General features: G+C 51.0%; 1 protein-coding gene across 3 annotated transcripts in view; it reads right to left on the bottom strand.

Moving 5' to 3' along the window:
• Positions 1–5,751: 5,751 nt before the first annotated feature.
• The window catches only part of HDLBP (high density lipoprotein binding protein), a 38,364-nt gene continuing 17,985 nt past the window's right edge, over positions 5,752–26,130 (bottom strand). For all 3 annotated transcript variants that reach the window (XM_071437242.1, XM_071437246.1, XM_071437243.1), the window contains exons 4-28: positions 25,065–25,219; positions 24,399–24,614; positions 22,589–22,795; positions 21,915–22,130; positions 20,902–21,108; positions 20,577–20,684; positions 19,949–20,053; positions 19,436–19,514; positions 18,645–18,784; positions 18,266–18,370; positions 17,854–17,967; positions 17,438–17,524; positions 17,131–17,262; positions 16,596–16,814; positions 15,565–15,786; positions 15,129–15,347; positions 14,293–14,431; positions 13,740–13,894; positions 13,035–13,139; positions 12,241–12,375; positions 11,573–11,716; positions 10,801–10,986; positions 9,286–9,402; positions 8,738–8,866; positions 5,752–8,153 (exon numbers count right to left, since the gene is read on the bottom strand). In XM_071437242.1, coding sequence (XP_071293343.1) covers positions 8,067–8,153; positions 8,738–8,866; positions 9,286–9,402; positions 10,801–10,986; positions 11,573–11,716; positions 12,241–12,375; positions 13,035–13,139; positions 13,740–13,894; positions 14,293–14,431; positions 15,129–15,347; positions 15,565–15,786; positions 16,596–16,814; positions 17,131–17,262; positions 17,438–17,524; positions 17,854–17,967; positions 18,266–18,370; positions 18,645–18,784; positions 19,436–19,514; positions 19,949–20,053; positions 20,577–20,684; positions 20,902–21,108; positions 21,915–22,130; positions 22,589–22,795; positions 24,399–24,614; positions 25,065–25,219 — 3,728 coding nt within the window. In that variant the 3' untranslated portion in view covers positions 5,752–8,066. The remainder of the gene's footprint in view (positions 8,154–8,737; positions 8,867–9,285; positions 9,403–10,800; positions 10,987–11,572; positions 11,717–12,240; positions 12,376–13,034; positions 13,140–13,739; positions 13,895–14,292; positions 14,432–15,128; positions 15,348–15,564; positions 15,787–16,595; positions 16,815–17,130; positions 17,263–17,437; positions 17,525–17,853; positions 17,968–18,265; positions 18,371–18,644; positions 18,785–19,435; positions 19,515–19,948; positions 20,054–20,576; positions 20,685–20,901; positions 21,109–21,914; positions 22,131–22,588; positions 22,796–24,398; positions 24,615–25,064; positions 25,220–26,130) is intronic.

A 26,130-nucleotide genomic window follows, 5' to 3' on the forward strand; every position in this document is an offset into this window, starting at 1 on the left:
GCCTAAATCTTCCCTGGTGCCCCCAGATCCCGGTGCCTTGGCCGGGCCCCAGCCCCTCCAGGGTTTGAGGGGGAGCTGCTCCCTCTCGCTGCCTCTCCCTGAGTCCCCCCGAGCCCTCTTTGCTCAGGGCCACCCAGGTCCCCTCCTCCAGCTCAAACAAAGGCAGGGCCTCCTCCCGGCTGCTTGGAGGAAGGCGTTTCCAAATGGGGAATGTGCCCGCACCATTCACATCCACCCTCCTCCTCCTCCTGTCCCAGGCTCTGCCCCGCCTGGATAACACACCTGGAATTGCAGTCCTGGACAAGAGGAGCATGGCCAATGTTTTCAGCAACAGCAGCACCAGGATAGCTGAGGGAAAAGGCTTGGCTTGGAGTTTGACTCCTTTCCATCCTGGAGAGGAGGCTGGGGCAGGAGAGGGTCTGCTAGGCTGAGGAGCACAGGAAAAGCCCCAGTGCTCCATGGCTGGAGCTGGCAGCTGGTCCATACATCATGTTCAGAGGGCACGGGACCCCCAAGCCCTGGCAGACACCATCCTACTCCCCCTACTCCCCCTACTCCCCCTACTCACCTTACCCTACTCATCCTACTCATCCTACTCACCCTACTCAGGTGCTCCAGTCCTTCCCTTCCTTCCACGGGACAGCTGCAGTCCTCAGTCATGTTAATCAACTCTCCCAGCTTCTTGCTTCCCTTGCTAGGAACACCCAAGTGAAGTGGCTGGAGCCCTCTCCAGAGCAGGCACAGCCTTCCCCCAGCTCTTTGTTTCACTCACCAGAAAGTGCCCAGTCCCACAAGAGCACAAAGTCCTGGAGGAGGGAGACATGCAGGACAAACATGGCTTTGGGTTCCATCATGAGATCCCTTTCCTTGCCTCAGGCTTGGTCCTGGTGTGGGAAACCATCCCCCAGGAGCTGAGCTGGCAGCAGGACACTGAGAACAGGGATTTGCAGGAGAGATCTGCTGCCATCCACAGGACCTGGAGGAAGAAACTTCTGAACAAGCTTCACTCTGCTGGGATACACATAGAAAAGGTACCCAGAGATCTGACTCCAGATTTCCATCCCCTTGTGGTAAATGATTTGTGGATTGTTGGATCCAGGGGAGGATGTGCCCTGCCATGGGGGCCTCCTGCAGGAGTGGAGCAGGGCTGTGATGTGTTTGTGCTCATCTCCTGGGTCAGCTCTGCCAGGCTGATCCACACCAGCACAGTCACCCCAGTGCTGCCCACACAGACAGGTACAGGTGCCAGCAGCCTTATCTTTTATCTCTGCTGGAGCCACCTTGTCCCCACAGCCCATGACTCATCTGGAGAAGAAGGTGGTGCTGAATGTACCCTGCAGCCTGCCCTGCTTCTGAGCAGCAGCTCCAGCTCTGGGTGCCTCTGCAGGTGAGGGGCTGAGGTTCCCAAGCTTGCAGGGGAAGGGGACAGTGCCCCAGAGCTCCTGGGTGTGCCCCTCTGCATGAGCAGCTGCATTTCTGTGGGGCTCTGATAGGGTTTGCAGCCTCCTTGCTTTCCAGGGGACCCAGAGACCCCCAGCCAGCACTCTTGTCCCATGGACAACTGTGGGACTTTGTAGGAACCAGGGGGGTAGGACGGTCGGGACAGACAGAGACAAGAGATCCCTGCAGCCAGGTCAGGAATTTGGGGTTTATTGCAAAGGGCCTGGGTGCAGGGCCCTGCTGGGAGCTGCCAGGCACAGCTCAGAGCAGGACTGAGAGAAGAGAGGGGGAGAGAGGATGAGAGGGAAAGAGAGCAAAAGCATAAGAGAGTAAAAGGGTAAGAGCATAAAAGGGCAAGAGAGCAAGGTTCCCGTTACAATACAATAAATCATCTTCTGTGTTGAATATTCTGATTCTCACTAACCAATCTAGTACAAGATACAAATCCTATAGCATTTCCATACAGCCTATAAGAATCATTACATTACCATACTGTGCTACATTTTAAACCCTAAAAACTGCTCTTTGGGCCCCTTCTGCCAAGCTGGCAGGGTCTGCTCTGACCCTTGATCTGTCTGCAAGCAGAGGGTGTTGGTCCATCAAAAGGGGATCACCCTCAGCTGACCACACCATTGTTTTCCCATTGTTCAGTAACTGAGGGATCTCAAAGCTTGCTTTCATTTCAATCTTGCTTATAGTTTCTATATTCTCAAAATCTTCTGCCAGACAATCATATTTGTAAGGCTTTCCTGTTTCATCTTCCCCAACAGGATTTCATTTGGCTTCTGAGCTTCTCCTCCAGAGCCCCATCCCCTCTCTCCCTGGCTCCTGAGGAGCAGGTTCCTGGGCCCTTGGGCAGGGCTAAAGGACAGGGGAGTGCTGCTGCCTCATGGGCAAGGGGCACTGTGGTGTGGGGGACTGTCCCAGCAGAGTGGGAGCACCCAGGTGGCCACAGGATGCCTGGGACTGAGGCAGTGCCAGCTGGCTGGGGCTAACTGGTCCCTGTGGGAAATAGTCAAGGTAAGAAGATATTTTTTTCCCCCAGTCTGGGACCCATCATCAGCCCTTTTGTCCCCCCTTGGCAAACTGGAAGAGGCTCTGTGTGAACCAGAGGAGCCCTTCTTTCCCCGGGGCTGCTCTGGGTGCACTCCCGGGCTCAGAGCCTGGGCTGTCCCCTCACAACCCTGCCCTGGCTCCTGCAGCTTTCTCGGCTGTCCCACAGACTCCCTGAGCCTTCCGGGGATCCCCGGTGAGGGGCTGAGTGCCAGGTGGGACAGAGCAGTGCGGAGCATTCGTGTTCTGAGGAGGTTAATCTGAGTTTAAGACTTTTCCCATGGGACACCTGATAAAAGCCCGGCCCCGGGTCGGCTTTGCTCTCGTTTCTCGCTGCCCTCGGCTCTCCGGGGCTCTGCTCGGGCTCCCGGGCCTCCGCCTCCTGCTCCCGCCCCCGACACGGCGTGAGGGGGAAATAAAATTAATAAAATGGGCTCCCGGCCTAAATAACGACGAGACTTGTCTCGTCTGTTTCCTCTGCTGTCGCTGAAGGGTTGTGGCCTCCCTGGATGCGATCTCATTGTAGCCACACGCTGCTACAAGCGAGCAGCCCCTGCACCGGCCTTCCCAGCTGTGTGGGCTGTGGGAATGCCTTCCCATGCTCGGGGTGCCACAGCAAACATTTTGTTTAACTCTCAGCAGGCTGAGGACCCTGCTGTCCCCTCAGGGCAGCCCAAGTGTGAGCCCCACTGTCCCCTCAGGGCAGCCCAAGGAGATGTCCCACTGTCCCCTCAGGGGAACCCAAGTGTGAGCCCCACTGTCCCCTCAGGGCAGCCCAAGGGGGAGCCCCACTGTCCCCTCAGGGGAACCCAAGTGTGAGCCCCACTGTCCCCTCAGGGGAACCCAAGTGTGAGCCCCACTGTCCCCTCAGGGGAACCCAAGGGGATGCCCCACTGTCCCTGCAAGGCAGCCCAAGGGGATGCCCCACTGTCCCCTCAGGGCAGCCCAAGGGGATGCCCCACTGTCCCCTCAGGGCGGTCCAAGGGGATGTCCCACTGTCCCCTCAGGGCGGCCCAAGGAGATGCCCCACGGAGCTGGCACAGGAGCTGCTGCCCATCATGGTGGGGAAGCAGATGAGCACCAACATGCAGGAGGTGGCCATCCTGTGAGTGTGCCCTGGCTTGTCAGGTCTGTCACACATCCCTGAGCTCACACAGGATGCCAAAGGCATGTTCAGTAGCAGAGGACATGGTGGCCCTTCTTTGGCTCCTCCAGAGAGCTGAAGGGCAAAAGCAGAAGCTCCTCTCAACCAAGGAGGCTGAGGAGGGGGAGTCAGCCCTGGTGGAGCAGGCACACAGGGCTGTGGGCCACCAGCTGCTGGGGTTCAAAGGCCTGCTTGGTGAATTCCTGGGGATGGATGGGGACTGGCCTCGGGCTGGGGAGTGCTGAGGGGTGCTGGGAGAGAGAAAGCTGGTGTGGAGAGGCAGGAAACTGCAGGAGTCCCCCGGAGGAAGGAGCTTGCACGCTGAGCGGCCTGCAGGGGCTGGAGGGAGAAGGGCTGCCCCACTCCCCACAGGATGGGGCTGTGAGATGCTGCAGTTGATGCTGTCATCTCTGTCCGTCCCTCCCTGCTCCTCTTCCTCCTCTTCCTCCTAGTCCTGCAGTTTGGCTTCAGCACCATATTTATGGCAGCCTGTCCCCTGGCAACTCTCTTCACCCTGCTCAGCAGCAGGGTGCAGATCTCCTGGATGCCCACAAGTGCATCTGTGACCACCAGCAGCCTGTGTCTGAGAGGGCATGGGGCACTGGCACCTGGCTCTCCACCCTGCAGGCCAGCACTCGCCTGGGCATTGGGGAGTGATGGGGCTGCAGGTGGAGTAAGGGAATGGGTTTGGGTGTTGAACTTGTTTGGGTGCTGCAGGATGCAGCGTGATGAGGGGAGCAGCAGTGGTTGGGGTGGGTCTGCCTGTGCAGAAGGTGCAGCTCCAGCCATGGGCAGTGGGCAGCTGCCATGCTCTGGGCCTTGTTTGGCAATAACTGAAGAAGAGAACAGATCTCTGCTGTCCCAGTCCAGTGTCATGTCTGGTTTGTCAGGCTGAGGGCAAGGAGAGACAGAAAACCACCCCAGAAGCACAGGGCATGGAGGAGGGTGGGGATGGGGTGTCCCCCAGCTGCAGGATCTGCTGCAGCACAGCTCCCTGCTTCCAGGCCTTCCTCATAGCCTTCACCTCTGACTTTCTGCCCCGTGCATACTACAGGTACATCCACAGCCTGCACCTGAACTCCACCTTGATGCACACACCACAGGACTCTGTCCTGCAGAGCAAAGCCCATGCAGGTGGGAGCTCCTGCCTCGGCTGGCTCCTCCTTCCTTAAGCCGGGATTTTGCCTTTCTCTGCCTCTGCCACAGCAAACATTTTCTTTAGCAGAGCGACTTTTAGCCAGGTCCACATCCTCCACCCACTTCCTTGAGGTGCTGGGGGCCCTCACTCGTGCCAGGGCTGAGCGTGGCTGGACGTGTCTGCGTGCAGGGGCGTGGGGAGGGTCACTGGACACTGTGGTGGAGGGAGAGAGGGGCTTTTGTGAAAAATAAACTCCAGCAGGGCTGGGTTACCTGTGAGACTCAGGTCCCAGCAGAAGCTGGCTGAGGGCTGGCTCTGCTGTGCTCTGGCACGCCAGCCTGGGAGCAGGAGGAATGCTGGGGAGTTCAGTCAGCACCTGCTGCACTTTGCTCCCTGAGTTACAGAGCACTCAGGGACCAGGATGGCAGCCAGCCCTTCACTGACTGGCAGCTGCTGGCCGTGTGCTCGGGTTTCACCATCACCTTTGAGGTACCAGCTGCTGAGCCCAACGGGGTGGCCCAGAGTGTGGACTCACCACAGCAGCCAACCCACACCTCCCATTCACTTCCAGCATCTGGGTTTCCTTACTGGATGTGTGATTGCATGGCTGGTACCTGACATCCTGAGGTTTAAGATGAAGTGTGAACAGTACCTGGCCAAAGAGGCTCTGGCTGTGGAGTAGCTGAGCAAGAGGGACCATGGCTGATGCCTGCCCTTCCTCCCTTACACCAGCAGCATCCCTGGCACCAGCAGCCTGGAGGTAAGCAGGTTTGTTTCCCTACTGGGAGGGCACAGCCCCCATCCCTTTCCTTGGACCCACCACTTGCCATGTGAGTCCCACCCCTTGAAGGGCAAGGCCACAGCAAAGACTCAGATGTGCAAACTTGAAGTCCTTAAATCCCTGGCCAAACCCAGCCCAGCACAGGCTGTCTTGGATCTCACCCCACCAGCAGAAATAATATCCACCACACTCCAAGCTGTTTCAGGTTTTATTTTAGAATTTATAAAATTCCAGTGTCATCCATACTCATGAGCCTTTTTACATGTTTGCATATAGTCTCCAAATTCCAAAGTTAAGGCCAAGGGATCATTGCTATGGAAACGTACAATATGGAAGACGTCAAAGAGAAGAAATGGACACATGCCACAGTCTGCTGCGGAAGGAGGGTGCTGGGGGGACAGTACTAGGTACAATCACTTCATGACCTTCTTTAGAGTGGAAGGTTGGGCTGTGGGGCATGAGCCCAAGGCAGTGGGTGCCCTGGATGTAACTCAAGCCTTGCTGTGCAACTGGTGAGGGCACGGGGGAATAAAGAGGAGGAGGGGGCGATAGGCTTGGTGATGCAGGGCAGACCTAAGCTACAGGGTATTAACCATTTTCTGACAGACGCAGATGGCAAGGTACCACCCTAGTTCCCCTTCTCCCGTGCTGGAGGCAAGGCCACCCTGTCCTTCAGGGGCAACCAGGCACCCCACAACGGGCCATGGTCTGTTTCACCTGGTTCTCAGACTAAAGGAGAGCACTGTGAGGTTTTGGTTTGACTTCTGCATAGCAGTCTCTGCCAAGAAGAGCTGGAAGGAAAAGCATCGGCGTGTTCGGCCTGTCCCACGGAGGGAGAGGCAAGGCAGCTGGGCTCAGCCTGCCACACTTGTGCTCTGTCAGTAGCACTAGACAAGAGAGGCTGGGGACTCCTGCTTGTCCAAGAGCTGAAGCAGCTGGGACAGAAGAATGGCTCAGACTACAAGCTCTGTAGGACCAATGCAGGGAAGTGGGGGCACACAAAAAGCCCATGCTACATGCCTCCCTCCATGAAGACATGGCTTCCCTCTTACTTGCCGGAGGAGCTCAGACAACACCCTTTGAGCAAGCTGTGGCAAGGCCTAGGTGCAAGAGGCCCCAGGTACAGATTATGGATCACCCTCTACCACATGATGGAGGTCTCAGGAGGGCTCAGCACACACATCAACCCCCAGTGCTGTCGGAGCAGAAGCCTGGCTCACACAACCTCTGCAGCCCAGGGCTACGGCACAGCTGCAGCCACGGCCCTGGGGCCAAGCCCTGTGCTAGCTCAGCATGCAGTCCTACAATTCACAGCCTGCCTCAGCACCACCAAGCTCTGCTTCCCTCTGGAGCAGCTCTTCCAGCTGTGCGGAGACACAAGGCTCCTCTTGCTTCTCCTCCACGCTTCTGCTACAGCTGCCCAGGTGACAGCTGGAGCAGCTGCTAAGCCACCACCATCGAGTGCCCCCACCATACTGCTGTTTGAGGTAGAAAGAAGGCAACAGGAGCGCTGTGACTGCCGCTCAGGCCGAGCTGCTGCAGCACTAACAGCCAGCTACAGCTTCTGCAGGCTGTGCATCCCACCAGCTGCTCCTGAGCCAGGCCACTGCAGCCACCTCGGCCCAGCCAAACCTGTCCCATCCGGCCACGCTGCCGTGTGCTGGCTCTCCTGCCTGCTCACACTGCTGGGAAGGGGGAACAAGGAGCAGGGGCTGTCATCAAGCACTGGAAGACTGGTCAAGTGTGCAGGCTGGGGCTGTGCTTGGTGCGGCGCAGGGACGCGCGCTCGCTGCGCTCACAGGCGCTTTCCTGACCAGGGTAGCCATACGTTGTTCTGGCCCCTTCCATCTCTGTTGTCTCTACAGCCTATTGAAGGTTTTGTTTCTTTAAAAAGCAGGTTTCTGACCTTATAGATTATTTGAAGCTCTCTCCCCACAGTCAGCTATCAGCATTAAATGAATTTTTGGCAGTTAAAAGGAAAAAAAAGTTGATTGCACTCTACAAAGGTAAGGTAAGGCCTGGGATAAACACAAAGGAAAGAGGGCAAACGTTTTGGCTTTAGAAAGTCAAGGAAATTTATTTCCTGAGGTCATGAGACAGGAAGTAGATTCCTAGCCACAGTAAAGGAGGTCTCCTAATGAAGGCGAGAATGCCTAGTCAGACATGCTCAAGAGAGCAGATTGCTCTGCTAGCGCTTGGGAAGCTGCAAATCTTAGCCACTTGGAGTCAATTATGAAGTTTCTAACAAAAACACACACATTTAGTGTTTGAATCTGAGTGGAAGTCTTGTTCCAAAGGAGGAAAGAATATCCATCAAGAGATGAGGGTAGGTCCTAGACACGGTGATAGCTGAGGGGAGCAGGATGGGGTCTAGCACTCCAGACACCATTAGGAGACCTCTTGGGACAATTGATTTGTGCTCCAGCCGCTGGGTCAGATTTCAGACAGGAAGTATTTGTGGCAGGTTAGTGTCAGGTCAGCGGGCTGGAGGAGTTTCTGCTTCCAGGTCATTATCGTTTGGGTCCCCAGGGAAGAGTCTTGGGGGCCACTTGAGCCCCAAAGCTGGGGAAGTCTTCAGAACTGCTCATATCAGGGGCCTAGAGCAAACAAAAAGGGAACAAGTTAAGCTCCTGCCCTGCTGTGAACTTATATGGTGAGGCCCTGAGCTAAGCAGCATCGTTGATATCCCAGGAGGAGAAACAATGTGGAAGGGACAAAAAGGATCGTTGTGGCCCCAGGACATCTAGAGGTGACATTGAGGAGGGTGCAGAGAAGGTGCAAAGGGCTCCAAGGGTCCCAGCTCAGTAACTGGGGCACTGGAGCAGGGTCAGGCCAGCCCTGCAGCAGCACTGGGGCAGCTGAGGGTGAGCTGCCACATGTCCCAACTCAGAGCTGCAAACACTGAGTCTCAAGTCCCAGGTCCTACCCCTACCCCTACAAATAACACAGCCTGGAAGGACACTTTCTGGTAAGGATCCCCCATTGCCCAACTGCTCCACAGTGACAAGACACTGGGAAGTGCTTTGAAAGCTGGACAGGAGAGCCCAGGCCTGTGCTCAGGCCACAAAGAGCACCTAAAAGTTGCTTTCTCTGTCACCAGAGAGAGAGTGCTGTGTCTCCAGCACAGATACAAGTGTCCCCAGGCTCTGTGCCCCCAGCCTGCAGCACAAGCAGCACTCACCTTCTCGTTGTTGACAGTGGCCCAGGGGGCATCTCTCACCACAAAGCCCTTGGATGGGGCCTTGGACTCTTCATGTGAGGAGGGCTTCATGTACACCTGCATTGCCTCGTTGTCCACCACATCTGCAAGCTGCAGTAACACAACCAGTGAGGGGGGATCTGAATAGCTCCTCAAACTGTAATACAATGTCCACCCCTCCATCTCACCACACTGCAAACCTGTTTAAGCTCACCAGCCTGTTCTACAAAGACCAAAAACGGTGTCTGCACTAGTCTGAGTGCCACAACTTTTAACTGGTGCAAGTTGCTACAAGGCAAGACCATGCACATCCTGGGGTGCCCCAGCATTCTCATTCACTGTCTCTCCTGGACAGAGGGGACAGTCCAGCTGGTTTGAGAGACAGCTGCAGTGGAGGCTGACAGCCACCTGCACAGGGCTCAATTTCTCTGATGCAGGGGAAGAAAATACCTCATGGACATAGTTCAGACATCTAGCTCTGTGGCGGGGGAAGCTCTTGCTAAGCCCCATCACAGATTTGCTGAACTTACATATTCCTCCTCCAAGTTCAGGATGTGATCAATAGCTTCTTCTACATTCTCAGGGAGTCCTGTCACAGTCACACAGTTGGGGTCAGGAGCTCCACTCTGGGGAAAGCGAATATCCACCTGGAACACAAGGAACAGCACAACACTTACACTGCACCTCTGAAATGCCAGAGACTCCCCTTGACCCTTGTCACTGGAATCACAGATCACTGTCACTGATGCCCTAATGACTGTCTGTTCACAGCCACAAGTCTGTTTTAGATCTCCACAGCTCAGACAGTGAGGGGTGAGCAGGTATAGAGCTGGCCCCAAAGCTTGCCCAGTTTCCTGTGAAGGAAAGCAGAGCAGTCTGTAGCAAGGACCCAATTTCCAGCAGCCCCTGCTGCTCTCACTCCCAGAGGCTCAGTCTTCTGGGCAGTACAGGCAGGAGAGGGGCTGCATTTCCAGACAATGTCCTCACACTGCTGCAAGCATTTTTACCACTGATCCATCACCACAAAGCACAATGAGCTTTCTGTGTTCTGCTACAGAATAATCCTGACTGACAATGGCTTTACAGAGCTGGCCTAGTGCACTCCATGCACAAGCACTGTGCTCTCTCACACCCTACCTTCCAGATGGGTGCCAGAAATCTAAACAAGACAGGACCAAACCCAAAGGCTGCTCATTTGGGAACCAGTTTGTTTCAATAACTGAGCCCAGCCAAAATGCAAGTCTCCAAAATCCCATCCCTCAGTATTCACATTGAGTGCTGGCCCTGCAGTAAAGCTGCTGCTGATGCCATATGCTGTCAGGGCAGAGGTCCCTGACCTTCCCAGAGCCAGCCAACTTTGCCATATCCACAGCCCTGAGAATACACCATGATTCCCAGAGTCAAGGGGATCCACAGTGGCCTAGAGGAAAGCCAGAAGAATTCCCTGAATTAAGCTCAAAGTAGCTGGGGGGTCTGGGGACTGCCTCCTCGTACAGCGTCCCAGCAAGAGGCCTGGCTGCCCACTTCCAGCAATCAGAGTAGCTGACATACACACTTCCTCCTCTCTCTCAAAAACATCTGGGACCCTGTCTGCAAGAAACCAAACAAAAGGGCTCCAGAGAGAGACACAACTTAGTGCTGCTTGCAGAGCTCATCTAGAGCACCAAGGAAGCATTTCTAGGTTCCACTTTAGTCTGGGCTCCAGCAAAACAGAAAAAGCTTCTGGCCTGGCTCCCAGAAAAACATGACACAGAGCTGAGGTGGTGTGGGGATGCTTCAGCTGGTGTCTGACTATGGTGTGCAGACAGCCCAGATGCCCTGGGCATATCAGGGTGCCCTGGGCCAGGAATGCTGCTCATATGCTGGTGGAGTTGAAGGTGAGCAGGACAGCACTGGCTTTTCTTTCATGTCTGTTCTAGCTGAAGATGCTGAGCAGGCACAAGGCACAAGAACCATGAGATGTGAGCCTCATTCAGCACCAAGCTCTTTCCACAGGAGAACGTGGCTGGCCAGGCCCAGCCTGGCCTGTGTGGCAGTGCCCTCACCTTGAACTCATCCATGATTTTGCGGATGGCTTTTCCACGTGCACCGATGATGCGTGCGTGAACGCGATGGTCCAGAGTCACATCCTCGGAAACCATCTGCTCCAGCTCGCCCACAATCTTCATGATGGCATCCCGGGCAGCCTCAGCATTCTTCTCATAGCCAGTAATGGTGATCTGGTCCTGAGCCTGGGGAACCAGGAGAGATTTGTGAGAGACCAAGAATTGTATTAGCAGGGAGGAATGATGCTTGTGACTACACCTTCTCAGAAGTTTAATTTATTACTTTATGATACTATATTATATTAAAGAATACTATACTATACTAAAGAATACAGAAAAGATACTTACTCAATGCTAAAAAGACAATAATGAAAACTTGTGACTCTTTCCAGAGTCCCGACACAGCTTGGCCCTGATCAGCCAAAGAGTCAAAACAACTCACACCAGAATCCAATGAAACAATCATCTGTGGGTAAACAATCTCCAAACTCATTCTACATGAGCAAAACACAGGAGAAGCAAATGAGATAAGAATTGTTTTCCTTTTCTCTGAGGCTTCTCAGCTTCCCAGGAGAAAATCCTGGGAAAAGGGATTTTTTTTCAGAGAATGTGAATGCACGACCAAATTCATAAGCAGCTGAGCAAGCTTTCTCCCTGCTAATCCCCTTCACCATCCACCTTATCCAAAGGCAGTGGAGAGAGAGTTCAGAGCTCTTGAGAAGAGGCTCACAGATAACCACTAGCCATCCTTGCACTGTGTCTGATCTCTCACCTGGCTTTCATCATCCTTGTCAGGGAACTGGATGTTGACCTCATGCTCTGTGCGTATCTGGGTGATCACCGCTCCCTTCCGCCCAATGATTTTAGGGTGATACTTGGGATCTACAGTGACTGTCAGTTTGAAGCTCCGCAAGGCCTGGAACAGGAGAAGCACAGTGAGAGCAGGGAACACACCATGGCTGTTCCAGTGATGTCCACTTAAGTCACAGCATCTCCTTCTGCCTTCTGAGATGCATGGAACAGATTTTGCAGGGCCAAGCTTGAGTATCCAAGCCATTCATCCACTGGAGCCTTGTGCTTTTGTGAAGTTCAGAGGGAAACTGCAAATAGCAAACAACCACCCAACTCATCCGTAACGTTTTATTCAGAGCTGTGAAAAGGATTCAGTGAGGACAGGTAGAGAGACTGGCAGCACAGTGAGGTTCCCACCCACCAGTGTATCAAAAGTACGTGAAGGTGCGAGAGACCTGGACAGTCCAAAGTTACATTCCCAGACTCTCCTGTCAGTTCATGGTAAACCTTTGAATAAACCATTTATGACCATTCCACACCCACAGAGCAGTTAAGGGTGCCCCTAAAAGATGAGGTGCTCCAGGAGTCTGTGCCCAGAGGCTGAAGCCATGTTTGGCTGGAAGGAAGAAGGACAGGCACAGGACTTACCCGATCCTCTTGTTCAGCTTGCAGCTCCTTCACTCTTTCCAGGAGCCCGAGCTTGGCACGGTCCAGGTTGGTAGCCAGCCCAGTGATTGTGATGATATCTGACTGCAGCTCAGGAGCAGGCACCTGGATGTTCACCTGAGTAACAAGTAGCAATTATCATTTTGTATCATTGTTCATTCTGTATCACTTGTGATGCCTCTGACTGCAAGCCTCCATCTCACTGGTCTCCCCTGGCACCAAGACCAGCTCCCACCCAGGCAGCCTAAAAACCACAGAATGGCTGACGTTGTAAAGGACCTCTGGAGTGCATCAAGCTGGGCCACCTGGAGTCAATTGCCTGGGACCATTTCTAGATGGTTTTTGAATAGAACTCTGTTTCTCCAGCCCCTGTGCTGCCCTAGAGAGGCCAGGAAACAAATATATGTTCAACAACACTGACAGTAGCCAACCTGCATCAGCCCCAGAGGCTCTGGAGAATTCTCCTGAATGGGTAGGCACAGCAGAGCTGTTTCCCAGGGCCCAGGAGGAAAACAACTCTCACACTGATGAGGAATCCCTGCAGACACCAAACAAGTCATGCAACACTCACAACATCAACACTGACTGTACTGCCTCAGCACGAAATCTAGCAAGACCTGGATCCAGGGTCCAAAACACCCAGGGATCACTTTCCTACTATGGAGCCTTGGATTTCATGGCAGACCTGGGGGTATGTTGTAACTGTCCAAACCCCCAAGAGAGTCACTAACAGATTCTCCAGGACAGAGGAGATGGAAGGAAAGGCAACAACTTACTTCAAACTCATCCATCATTTTGCGGATCCCACTTCCTTTCTGGCCTATGATGTAACGGTGAAGATCAAAGGGAACTTCCACCTCAATGGTGACAGGAACCAGAGCCTGCAGGGGATGGAGCACAGTTTACCAGTGGAAAAACTTCTCTCTTCTAGCTTGCCATATACTTGCCCAAAAGAACATGTTGCTGAACAGAGGTACATTCCCTTGTAGTCAGGATACAAATCTGACAGAAAGAGAGCACAGCTGGGAACACCAAAATGACCTGTTGCATGTTTTCAAAAGAAGCATCTGAAACCCCACCTGTGGGACAGGTTGCTTTCATATCCTTGGCTTCATTCTAGCAGAGACTTGGAAAACATCACTACAGAAGCATGGCAAGGTCTGCTGAACCTGGAATGACTCAGCCTCAACCAGACTCCTCCTCTTCTCAGCTGTGCTCCATAAAACAATCATGTCATGCTTTTATGGCTATTAGGGCTGCCTACAAGCACTAGTCATTACGAAGTCAGGCACTGTGACTCAAGCTGCCAGGCTAAGTCACAGAGCAGAGGGGCTTCCCTTGAGCAGTGCAGACCCCCTCTACAGCCAGCATTACTGACCACTTGCATTGCACCTGGATTGAGCAGCTTTTATTACCACCACCAAAAATTACATTCAAGCATCACCACCTTAATGGGGTAAGGGGCTGAGAAAGCCACTCACCTGCAGCGCCTCCTTTGCTGCCTCACACTTCTCCCTGCGGCCAGAGATGATGATGATATCGCACTTCTTCGGAGAGCTGGGATCTGCGTCCTTCCCTTCCTTGCCTTCCCCACCTTCCTCACCATTCTCCTGCACAGCTGGCTCCACAACAGGGGCTAAAAACATGGAAAGTTTTGTGTTCAATGCACAGAGTCCCCTCCTCACTCATCATCTCCCTCCTCCAGATCCTAAGGCTCAGCCACCAGTGAGAGCTCAGAGAGACCTCATGAAGCTTACAGAGCCTTTTCTGTCAGGTAAGTCCTTGTTCTCCCTGTACTCTGCAGTGACAACATGTTCACAATACCCAGGTCTGCAGTTTGACCTCCTGAAACGGTCCCATTCCCAAGAGGACAAGGTTGATGCTAAGCCCAGGATCAAGGACACTGCAGGAACACCAGGGGTCAGTTCTCTCCATAGATTTAAAGTAGAACACACCCACTGGTACAGAGTGTAGGCTACACTACACTTATCTGACCATCCCAACTACCATCCAAGCATGCATCCACAGACATACCTGGGTTTTCCTCCCTGTCAGGGAATTTGATCTGGACGCCGTAGTCCCGGGTGATCTGCTGGATCCGGGACCCTTTGGGGCCCATGATGGAGCGGTGGAACTTCTGTGGAATGGTGCACTCGATTGTCACTTGAGCTTCCTGTGGGAAAGCAGAGTTGCTCTATTGGGATGCAGCCTCTTTCACACCACAAACCAGGATGTTTGTGCATGGTGAAATCCAAAATGGACACAGAGAGGAGTCAGAAAAGGTAACAATGGCTGACAGTGGAAGAACTCAAAACTGCCAAGAATCATTCCTCTTTTGGAAGAGCAGAGGATTTAAAGAAGGTTGCCTTCAACTCAGGACATTAAAGACTTCCAAGAGCAAAGCTCAAACTCTTTAGTGCTCTGAAGAGGAGGAAGCATTAGAAGAAATGAAAAAAAAAATAAAGATAGATGGGAAAAGAACAGATTTGACACTTGATTGCTTCCAAAAGCCAATACTAGCAGGGCAGGAAACCCTTGAAAGCAACCACTGGCCAAGGCCAGACATGGCGAGGCACAAGAAGGCTCCAATATTTTAATGTCTATATGTACATCAAGGAGTGGCCTCCTACTTCCACCCCTAAAACCCAAGATTGTCAGAGGAGATTCATTCATGCAGCATTGGCATTTTGGAGCCAGCTGCTACCCCCAAGCCAGGATCTAAAGTCTGCAGACCCTGTATGTTGACAGCAAAGGTTCAAATCCAAGAACTACCATGGGACTGGTTCACATAAAGCTTGGTCATATAGCAGGTTCAGCTGGACACTGCTGAGGGAACAGAGTACAGAAGGAACAGTTTTTCTACAACGTACCAGGTCCTCGATGATCTCCTGGATGCGTTTCTTGGCTGCCTCCACACAGTCCTTGGCTCCCTTGAGGGTGACTTTATCGCTCTGGGTGCCGGAGCGTGGGAAGCTGACCATCACACCACCATACTCATCTGCAATCTCACGGAGAACTTGTCCTCGACGGATGACAAAGTGGCGGTGGTGCTTGGGGTCCACCACCATGGAGTCTTCAACCACGTTATCCTGCCAACACACAACAGCCAGTCAACCCCACCTGTGCTAGTGACAGGCACGAGTTGGCTGCACTCAACTCCAATCGGCTTACAACCTCACCCCAAGATAAGGAAGGATCTTCCTGAGCTCCCACAAAGGGCAGCAAATGGTTTTAGACAAGCAGGTCCTTCATGCTGACATTACCCCTTGTAATAGTGAGAGGCAAGAAAGTAGGAAATGTTCATACCAAGTTCTTGATGAGGGCTTCCAGCTCCTTCTGTGCTTCTTTGACAGCCTCCTCTGTCCCCATGATAGTGATCAGCTCCTGGTCTTTGTCCTCAGAGGTGGGGAAGATGATGCGGGCCCCTGTGTTGTCTCGCACCTTACGGATGTTGCCACCACCCTTGCCAATAAGGAATTTGTGGTACTCTGGCTTTGCACGGAGGTCCACAGTATAACTCTTTGTTTGCTGAAAGGAGCCAGAGACCCATGGAACATGTCAATATACAGAAAATACTACCAGCACCAGCAGTCAGCATGTAGATACATTACCTGCATCCACATGCAGAGTGCTGCAAAAGCAAGGCAGATGCAGCACACTGTTGAAAGTATGTCTTAAATTAAAAACTCTACCCCAAAGATGTTCTCAGGGCTAAAAAACTAACTGTACACTCAGCATGACCAATAGAATATGAGCAGACTTCCCCAGGAGAAGGGTCTGACCTGCACAAAAGGCAACACAATCATTTGCTAACTGCTGCAAGCCAGGCTCCCAGAGGCAACCAACCAATTCCCACAGAGAACACGTTCACATGCTGACCCTAGAAAGCTTGCTATTAAAATGACTGAGTCAGTCAGCCACAACTCAGAGCAAGGTCTTGTAACCAAAAGCTCTCAAATCTGAATATATGCAGTGAAATGGAAGAACTGGAGCTGAAATGCAGAGATCAATAAAATAGTGAAAGGGATCTGCAGAGTAAAGTGTTTCAGAGAAGTGCAGATACCCAAGAACATTCAAACCACAAAAGCAGGGTGCCTTAACTCTGAGTGTATCATCACTCTGCCCAGAGATGCATTACAGACAGTTCTGCCCATGAGAGAAGAACTTGTTGTCACAAGGATGGAAGAACAGCTTTCTTTTAATCATCCAAACTGTATTCAAATCCCTCAAAAGATTTGAGGGACACCAAAGGCTTCCATGCAGACAGAGGGAATCACTTCAACCTCCAAAAACAAACAGCTGGTCAAACCAACCTTCCCCTGTAAGGCAAGGCTCACCTTCTCCTCTGCCAGATGTAGCAGCTGTTTCTTGGCTTTCTCCACATCCTGGGCTGGGCCCCTGATGGTCACAGTATCACTGCCAGAGCCCTCTGTGGGGAAGTGGATGTGGACTCCACCACATTCCTCCATGATGGAGCGGATGAAGCGGCCTTTGGCGCCAATGAGGGAATTGTGGAGTTTGGAAGGAATAGAGACCTCCACCTCTGTGATGTTGGCCTAAGTGAGAACAGTATGGGATGTTAGTCAAGCTATAGCTGTGTGTTTGCACAGACTCTGCTTGCCCCTAAACTCCCACATTGCCAGGAGCTTTGCAGAGCTGAGTGTCAGAAATGCCTGACCAGAGGGAATTGGGACTGCCCACTCCTAACACATGAGCAGCCACAAACTTCAGCTGAAGCATCAAGAACAGACAGACATCCATATTTGTCTCCCCCCTGCCACGCCCCACTACAAGCACTTAATATATCTCCTGTAACTCCTATATTTATATTTTCAAGTCCCTGATCTGCCACAGGCCAGTTGTTTCACTTACCAGTTCCTTTTGGATAGCCAAAATTCTGTGGCGAGCAGCCTCACAGTTTGCTTTTTTGCCCGTGATAACAATTGTCTCCGAGTTGCTGTTCTCAGCTGGGAGATCTATTTTGGTGTTGCTTTCTTCACGGATCTGCCACCAAAAAAAAAAAAAAAATCCCAGCAAAATCATTTGAGAGGCGTCCCATGTCAGAAAAAAAGGCCTTGGAGGTTTTATTTTGCATTACCAATAAGCAGGGGAGGCCAGTGAATGAGATTTCACTGCAGGCAATCATGGTAATGAGCAGCGAAGAAAGGAAATATCTCACCTTCTTGATGTTGGCACCTCCTTTCCCTATGATGTTCTTGTGGAATTGTTTGAAGATAGGAACAGAAATAGAAAAACTGTTTTCAACCTAAGAGAGAAAGGAAGGGAGAATTGAAGATGACACCATCCTGGCAAGTGAGACCTCACCCCAGGAACTTGATAAACAAGCTCCTGACAACAGGCTTAGACCCAAGGAATTCTTCATATGGGACACTTCCAAGAATAAGCAAAGACATGTACCCTCTCCCATAGCCCTTAAATAACAGGTATTACTTGCATTCCCCCATACACACAGAACCATGTCCACAGTTCCCTCATCTTGAGGTGTGTCAGCCCCAGTCAAGCCACTACAGCTCTCTTCTATTCCAGGGTTATTCAGGCATGGAAGAGAGAATAGCAGATAGAAGTCTCCCTTACCAGGTCAGCCACCATCTTTTGCATGTACTTGGTACACTTCTCCACTTCGTTTTTGGGACCTCTGAGTTGGACAATGTCACTCTTGTGTGCAGGGTCTGGGAAGTTGATAATAACCTGCAGGAAATGGTCACTTAGGGTCAGCTCAAACAAATACAATGATTGTCATGTCAGACATGTGCAAAGGTTGGGGGGCTCCTGCACATCTCCTTTCCCATTTGGAAGCAGGTAACCATATCAGTCTCTGGCCAAAAGAACCATCTTCTCATATATTTTAGATGTATGAGCACACACAGATCAGTTAGATATTTCTCATGCTCACAGAGACACTCCATTTATGACTTTACTGATCATGTGTCTATTAGCCATGGAGGAACTATACCCTCTGAATCCCTCATCTCCTGGAAAGCCTTACCTCTGGGAATTTCTCCCGGATTTCCCGGATCCGCTCGCCCTTCTGCCCAATGATGGTCCGGTGGAATTTCTGCTCAATGATTAGGTCCTTGGTGCGTTCATTTTCCTGTGGAGAACAGAGTTTACAAGGAGTGCTCAGCAGGAGAGCCACACACATAATTGTCATTACCAGTTTGCTGCCCAACAGCTTACTGGTCATCAGTGTTCTTCCTCCAGATATAATTCACTCTAGGCTGACAGAGAAGGGGATCCAAGGGAATAGAGGAACTTGTACTTGACACAAGTACAGGTGGTCCAGGGGCACACACCTCTACCAGAAGGTTACTAGGGAACACAAGAGCTCAAACCCTGTGGCCTCCCAGGCATCACATCCCACTAACCATACGGGAAGCGAGTTCCAGCAGCTCTTTCTTGGCCTGTTGGACCCCCTGTGGGTCTCCTTCAATTCTGATCAGGTTGCTCTTCTCATTGTCCGGGGGAATGCGCACAGACACCTTGTAGAGGTCCTTAATCCTGTTAACTGCAAGGCAAGGGCTGTGGTGACACACTCTGCTAGGGCATGATTTGGAAGCAAAGACACCTTGACTAGAGGCCTTAAGAAGTACATCAGCCTCTGAGGAAAGGCCAGAGGGATGGAGCTGAATCAGGGGAAAGTGCCTCTTTCCCTTTGGATCTGCAAGACCAGATCCATTCTACACAGGAATCTGTACAATTAAATACTATGGCATCTAGGGGCAATAGTTCATTTGCCAAAGTGAGGCATCTGTTTCTTTCCCAGACAGCACCATATTTAGACTAGAAGATCCTAATTAATTTCTAATCCCAAATTCTTTTTTGGGGAAAAACTCACCATGCAGATTTCTACCCCTCCAACTGAGTTCTAAAATGAAATTCACATAGACCAACTTGAAAAAAAAGAAGACAACTATCCAACCTCCCCAAAACACAAAAATTCTGCCAGGACACAGCAAAGTAATCTGTTCAACTTTCCAAGACATTAAAGCCATCCCAAGGCCTCAGTGCCCATTTATATTCTTGTGCCAACTTCACTCTAGAAAGGCAGAGGCAATATAATGGAGGCAGCACCCTGGCTGAGCTGCAGAGCCACGATATGACAGGCTTATCACAGAGAGTCTGAGTAGAGGAAGGATAAGAAAGGCACCCCACTTACTGTTAGCTCCGTTCTTGCCAATGAGGTGTCGGTGGAATTTGTGGTCAACGTTGATTTCTGCATAATCCATCCGGTTGATCTACAAAGAATTGTACAGGGCTAGGCAGGGCAGGCCCCCTCTGCTGCTGCCTGTGCCCACTGCCAGTGCAGGCACTGACTCCAGCTGCCAGCTACAAGCATTCCTCCTGCTAGTGAGCAGAGCAGAACACTTCTCTGCTTTGAGCTGAGAGCACTGTGCTTGTGAAACATTTAAAGAGACTTAAATGCCTCTCCAGCTGTGACTGAAAGAGAATCTTTCCTTGTCTGCATCAAAAGACTGAAGATGTGCTCGTGATTTTTTAAGAAAAGCTGCATAACCAAGGTTTTTGTTCACCTGCCACACAACCTCCCTTCTGCAAGTTCTGTTAAGCCTGTGAAGATACCCACAGACATGAGCTACACTTCATCTCTGTTCTGTTTCCCCACCTTTCCCCACTTTCTTCTTATACACGAGAACTAGCACTAGCAACTTACCAGATCCTTAACCATGACTTCAATCTGTTCCTGAGCCACATTCACATCTTCTGTAGGTCCTTCCAAAGTGATTTTGTCTTCTCCTTCAGTGAATTCGATGTGAACCTTGAGACACACGGCAAGGAAAACCAGTAAGAATTTTCCAAGACACGAGCCAGGTCAATGCTGTCAGTCAGGCCTACACCATCAATCCCTACCACTAAGGGTACACATGATTTGAAGCAGGCAACCTACAATTTTGGCCATATTGGTGTCTAGAGCACAAGGTTTTGGTGCTGTCCTGGAGTCTGCAAAGGCTTTGGGGAGGTTCCTCACCTAGCCTTTCTCCAGATACCATCTAACTCACAAGGGAGAAGTCTCATTGAACTCAGCATTTCCAGGTCTCCTACTACATCAATTCTCCAAATACTAACACATAAAGCTTTCTTTAGGGACTCAACACTTGGAAGTTACATAGGATGGGAAGTGTTCAAGGCAGCAGAATCTGGTAGTTCCACTGAATATAAGACCTGTGTAATTTCCTCCCTGGTTTTATCCATACCACAACACATTTCTCTCTCTAGAAGGAGTGAGCTGGACTAAACCACATTCTATTTCAACTGGTGCTAAGCTAACAGTTAATCCATACCTTTGGCATCTGCTGAGTTATTTTGGCCAGGTTTTGTCCTTTCTTTCCAATGATGAAACGATGAAGCCAAGAGGGGGCTGAGACCGAGGAGACGGTAAAACTGTTGGCCTGAGAGACAGAGAAGCTGTTGATGGACAGACTGCAAGAGGCCTTCACAAAAATTCACTTCCAATTCCCATGCTGCACCCTCAGTGTTCAATTCTAAGCTGCATCTCTGGCAGCCTGACAGAGACCACCCCCCTCCACCTGTCAGTGTCCAGGGATGTTAAAAAAAAGCCCCCTCTTTGTGGGACTTTCAAAGGAGCCTGGCCCATCCCATCAGTACCTTTGCATAGACTTCAGTCAATGCCTGCCCAAGCTTTTCAGGCTCGCCTCGCAGTATCACCGTCTCCGAGCTACTGTCAGTGGGTGGGATCTCGACAGAGACTCCAGTTTTCTCCAAGATCTCCTGCAGGGAATTACCCTTGGGGCCGATGACATACTTGTGCTGGGACTTCTTCACCTCCACAGCGATGGTAGTAGTCTTCTTTTTCTGTAGGAGCAGAGGCACTGGAGCATCAATCACAAGGGAGCAGGGAAGGACAAAAGTGAAAGGAAGAGACACAAGATGCAGTGAAGCTCAGCACCCAGGAAAGATCAAAGCAAAGGTGAGCACAGGAGTTCTGTAGTACCCTAGAATCTTTGGGACCTGCTTACAGAAAGCCTTATTCTCAAAAATTGACAGGTGAAATACAAAAATTCTGTTCAAGCTCCCTGGGACACTACATGGAAGAGACCACATACACACCCCTGCCCTTGCACAATGCCCAGCTGTCCCCAGGCAGTGCTGTAATGCAACACCACGCTATAAGCTGATTATCTGTGTTGAAATTCAGACTGGTACAAATGCAGACGTAACCATGAGGAAAACAGACCAACAACCCACAACAAGGATATTCACAGTGACGCTAGCAATGGAAAATAAACTGAGGTGAAATTTACTTTTCAGCAACTTCTACTCATGTAACAATTTTGATACTGTCAGGTGGCCACACTGTAGCCTTCACACCTCCCTCCTTCCTTTGTAGCACCTGTGAAAACATGCACCTAGAGAGCTCTTTTTAGTCTAATTTCCACACACAAAAAAGCAGGAGATCTGTCACCTCCCCAACAGAATCACCCCAAGTCCCACTCTGCTGAGCAAGGAAATGGTAAGACCCAGGTCCATGTACTGCAAGGGCTGCTGAGCAAGAGCTGACACGAGGAGTATGCAACTGAGGGATGCACAGAAGTAGAAGAAGGGAAGAGGGGCTGTGAGCAGGTGGGGGGAAGATGGGAAGCTCTAGGGACCATCCATACCTTCTCCTCATAGATCTTCTTAACACGAGCCACAGCCTGGGCCAGCTGCTCCTTCTCCCCTGTGAAGACTATCTCTGTCTTGTTGACGCTGGGCGGGGGAATGTTGATGCGCGTCCCTGTCTCCTGCATGAGCTCACTCACCAGCTTGTTGTAAGGGCCAGCGATGAAGGGATGGTACACCTTCTCCACATCCAGCCGCTCCACAGCACGCTTATCCTGCAGGAATCCACAACAGCCCTCAGGGAAACTGCTGGTGATATTACCATCTCTGCCACACACAGCTGAATTCCTTGACACTCTATTCCTTGACACTCTGGGGCCAAGCATCCTTTCCAGTTTGCAGGCTCCATCCCTTTCCGTCTACAAACACTGCTCTTCCCAATTTATGATATTCGCCTCTAATCTCCTGTCTTATCTCAGCTGGCATCTAATGTGGTTCACTTCAAAATATGAAAAGTGCTTATCTGACTTCAGAGATGGACAAAAGGGACAAGCAGAAGGTGCAGAACCTAGAAGCAGTGCTCAAACAGGCAGTGGAATGCTCTACATCTCTGCTCAGACTAACAGCGTTACCACTGGCTGTGGTCAGAGTGGCTACAAACATCTCATATACCATGGAGCACCAAAATGGCCGTTCAGATAACGGCATGAGAGAGATCACAGGACTGAAGTACCTGCTCAGCAGAGATAAGCAAGATCTCGTGTCGGGCCTTTTCAATCCCTTCCTTAGTGCCAGTGATCTTGATCTGGTTGCTGGGGTCATCTGGGCGGGGGATCTGGATCTTGGTTGCAGTTTTGAGCTCCAGGTCCTGCAGCTTCTCACCATTCTTTCCAATGACAAAGCGGTGGTGCTCCTTGGGGATGGCAACTGTCGCTGAAGCCTGCAATACAAAGGCCAAGGATCTGTGAGAGCCCCTGCCTGTACAGGGAAAGCTTTTCAGATGCTGCTTAGTGCTACAGCTGAGGAGTAAACACAATGTCTTCCAGCACATCCATCTAGCAGAAGATTGACACTATGCCAGAGGAGCTGATCTAAAGTGCCTGTATTCCAGGAGTCTAAACCCCACTATTCCCTAAAAAGCCTTCTGTTTTCCCAGGACCAACACTCTGAACAAGCAAAAGCCTTCAGGCACAGATGAGGAGGTGTCTATGTTCCACTGTCTCACAGTCTCTCAGCACCAGAGAGCAACTGGGATGACAGCTCTGGGGTAGAGTTTATCTGAACTCTGATATCTGCTGCCAAGGCTACAAAGAAGAAGACATAGCCTGACTCCTAGGAAACTGAAATTCAACACCAGAAACTTATTCCAGCAGGCAGACAGCTCAACTATGGTTACCATTACTGAGTGCTAAGGTGTCTTCAAAGCAGCACATGCTGCTTCAGGGGCTGCTTCTCTCTTGAAAAAGAGGGGTCCCCAGAACTTTTCTCAATCTAGTATTAAAGGTCTGGCTTGTAACAGGCATTCCTGACTTCTACCCTTCTCAATGAGTTTTTATTGGCCTGAGAGCTTAGGATTGCTACTATGCTGTTGATCCCAGTGAACATGTAACTATTAACTAACTAGGCACGTATAATTCAAGCTACAATGGAAAAAGAAATAAATCAAATCAAAACCAGATCGCTTGGTGTGACTCTTCAACTTCCTGTCCACATACTGATGCCAGCCATGCCTAGGAGAAGTTGCAATACAGACACACCTTTCAGATCTGGGGCCAAGTAGGAGGGATATTTGAGGACAGCAGGGCATGGATCTGTGGTAGTACAACCTAAACTATTTTTTCAGATGCTCATTATGTAAAGTTTGTCCCTTTTTTGTCCCTCTGGCAGGGTATGACACATGCTGAGCAGACATGGTATTAACTACTGCATTTTCTACCTTGGACATTACACTTTAAAACACACCATGACACCTGATTATGATGGATCTTAACGAGAAGTACCATTTTGATAATGAACTCAAGAACCTGAAAGTAAGAAATCAAAATGCAGAGGACTGAAAGGAGAAGCAACTGAAACAAGCAGTCTGTAATTACTTACCAATGGGGCTCAAGTTACACAACTCAGAACCCCAATCTGAAACTTCCAGCATTTGGCAGAACTCCCTCTTCTCTACTTTTCTCTCTCCCATCCCTCCACATTCTTCTCTGAAGGACTTCAGAGAAACACCACTCTGTTCTCACACACCATGAATTTTGTGTGAGGGGCCTGTACCCTGCCAGCACCAGCACCTCAGCACAAAGTCACAGGGTGAAGACTCCACCCTTCATGCAACACCATGGCCTGTAATTAACTTTGAACCCTATTTTAAGCCTCATTTCCATTCCAAATTGCCAACTGTATGCTTTGAAAATATATTTCAAAGCTGAATTAGTCATCTAATAACACCTCTTTGGCTTATAAGCATACACACCCAAGGGTCTCAAAGCATTCAGGAGTCTTGGGGAAGAGTAAGGATCAAGTGAGAAACAGTTAGCTGCCCTCACCTGAGTCTGCAGCCGAGCAACAATTTCCTTCCGAGCCTTCATGACTGCTTCCAGCTTGCCAGAGACCATGATGGAAAGGCCCTGGTCCTTTGCCAGAGACAGCTCCAGGTGAGCTCCTGTCTTCTGCATGATGTCAAGGCAGATCTTGGCCTGCTCCCCTTCTCCAAACTGATTCATGTCCTTGTATTTCCTCTCCTCCAGCGGCACATGGAACACCTGCTCAGCCACAGACACAAAAAGAGCACAGAGAGCTGTCAGTGTGCTTTGCCTGCCAGTTCCTCTCTCTCTCATGGCTATGCAGGACTTTGGTGGTGAGCTGACCTCCCAGCTTTGTGCAGCACATCAACCAGCTGTGCCCAGGGAAGTGCAGGAGCCCCACGCTAGGACTCTTCCTAAAGGGGGATTAGCACTCACTACAGGAATTCTGCAATCCTCCCCCTGGGCCTGCTTCAGCTATTTATGGAACAGGGATGCAGAGCTCCTTCTGGACAGTTTTCCAACACATCCCTCCCCTCCAGAGCAGTCCTAGCTCTCAGCTGCAGTACCAGGGTAAAATACAACAAAGAGGCTGACATCCCAAGGATTTCATACTCCAGAGAATGCTTCACTTCACCTACTTTGGGAAGTGGGGAAAAGACAGGATATAAGACGTCCACTCCCACCAACCTGAGTGATGACAGAAGCCTTTATTGGTCGAATTTTGCTCCAGGGACCAGCAGGTTCCTGGGCAGCTTCCAAACATGGTGCTTTCTCAGGGAGTGGAGGGAAGGCTTCCTTGTAGGTTGGAGGATCATTCTCTTCTTCAGAGTTTAAAGCTGTAACTGGAATAAAGCAAATAGGGCAAATGAGTCACTTTCCCTGCAGAAATGCCCCTGTTCACAGGCAGTGCAATTGTAATTAGGCACCACTAACAAGGGAGAGCAAATGGCTTGTGCCCTGCTATTAATCCTATTACAACTATGCCTATGGGGCTGCCAAGTCTGGAGCACGACTGACATCAGCACAGCACAGACTGCAGTGGATGCCACAAACCACCAGCCTTGTTTGAGCTGGCACAGGGGGTGCAGGGAGTGAACAGCACCTTATTGCCAACTCTGTCAAAAGGAGTTCAATTAGGGGAAAACAGGCTGAGCTGAGAGGAGGGAAAGGACCAAAGGGTGCAGGTCAGAAGGGGATAAGACAAACATCAGCCCAGGGAAAAGGCAGAGAAGGACCATAGTTAGGGCAAAGTCTAGGGAAAGGGCAGAGAAGGACTATAGTTAGGGCAAAGTCTAGGGAAAGGGCAGAGAAGGACTATAGTTAGGGCAAAGTCTAGGGAAAGGGCAGAAAAGGACTATAGCTAGGGCAAAGTCTAGGGAAAGCCTGTATGGCTGTACATTATGTTTCACTCACTTGTGCACTGGGCCATACTAAATGGAGCAGTTCACAACTGGGAATGGATGCCAAAACCCACCACAGAGTCAGTTTGTATGGTCAGTGACCACCCCCAGCACCTGGCTGAGCAAGGAGTGGAAATAACAGCCCAGCACACTGATCCATGAGGCTCTCATGTAGCTCAGTGCCCCACTTTTGATGTGCCCCATCCCAGGGCTGAGAGCACTGCTAGCCAGAGCTCTCTGAAGTGTTCAGGCCCACCTCCTCACAGCCCTGCATTGTGCAGCACCACCACTGTGCTGCTGGGGGTGGAAAGCTAGTCCAGTAAAACACTAATTTGGAAAGGAAAATGCACACT

The sequence above is a fragment of the Agelaius tricolor genome, unplaced genomic scaffold (assembly GCF_023055355.1).
Source record: "Agelaius tricolor isolate 1412-34295 unplaced genomic scaffold, bAgeTri1.0.p SCAF_12, whole genome shotgun sequence".
Classification (NCBI taxonomy): domain Eukaryota; kingdom Metazoa; phylum Chordata; class Aves; order Passeriformes; family Icteridae; genus Agelaius; species Agelaius tricolor.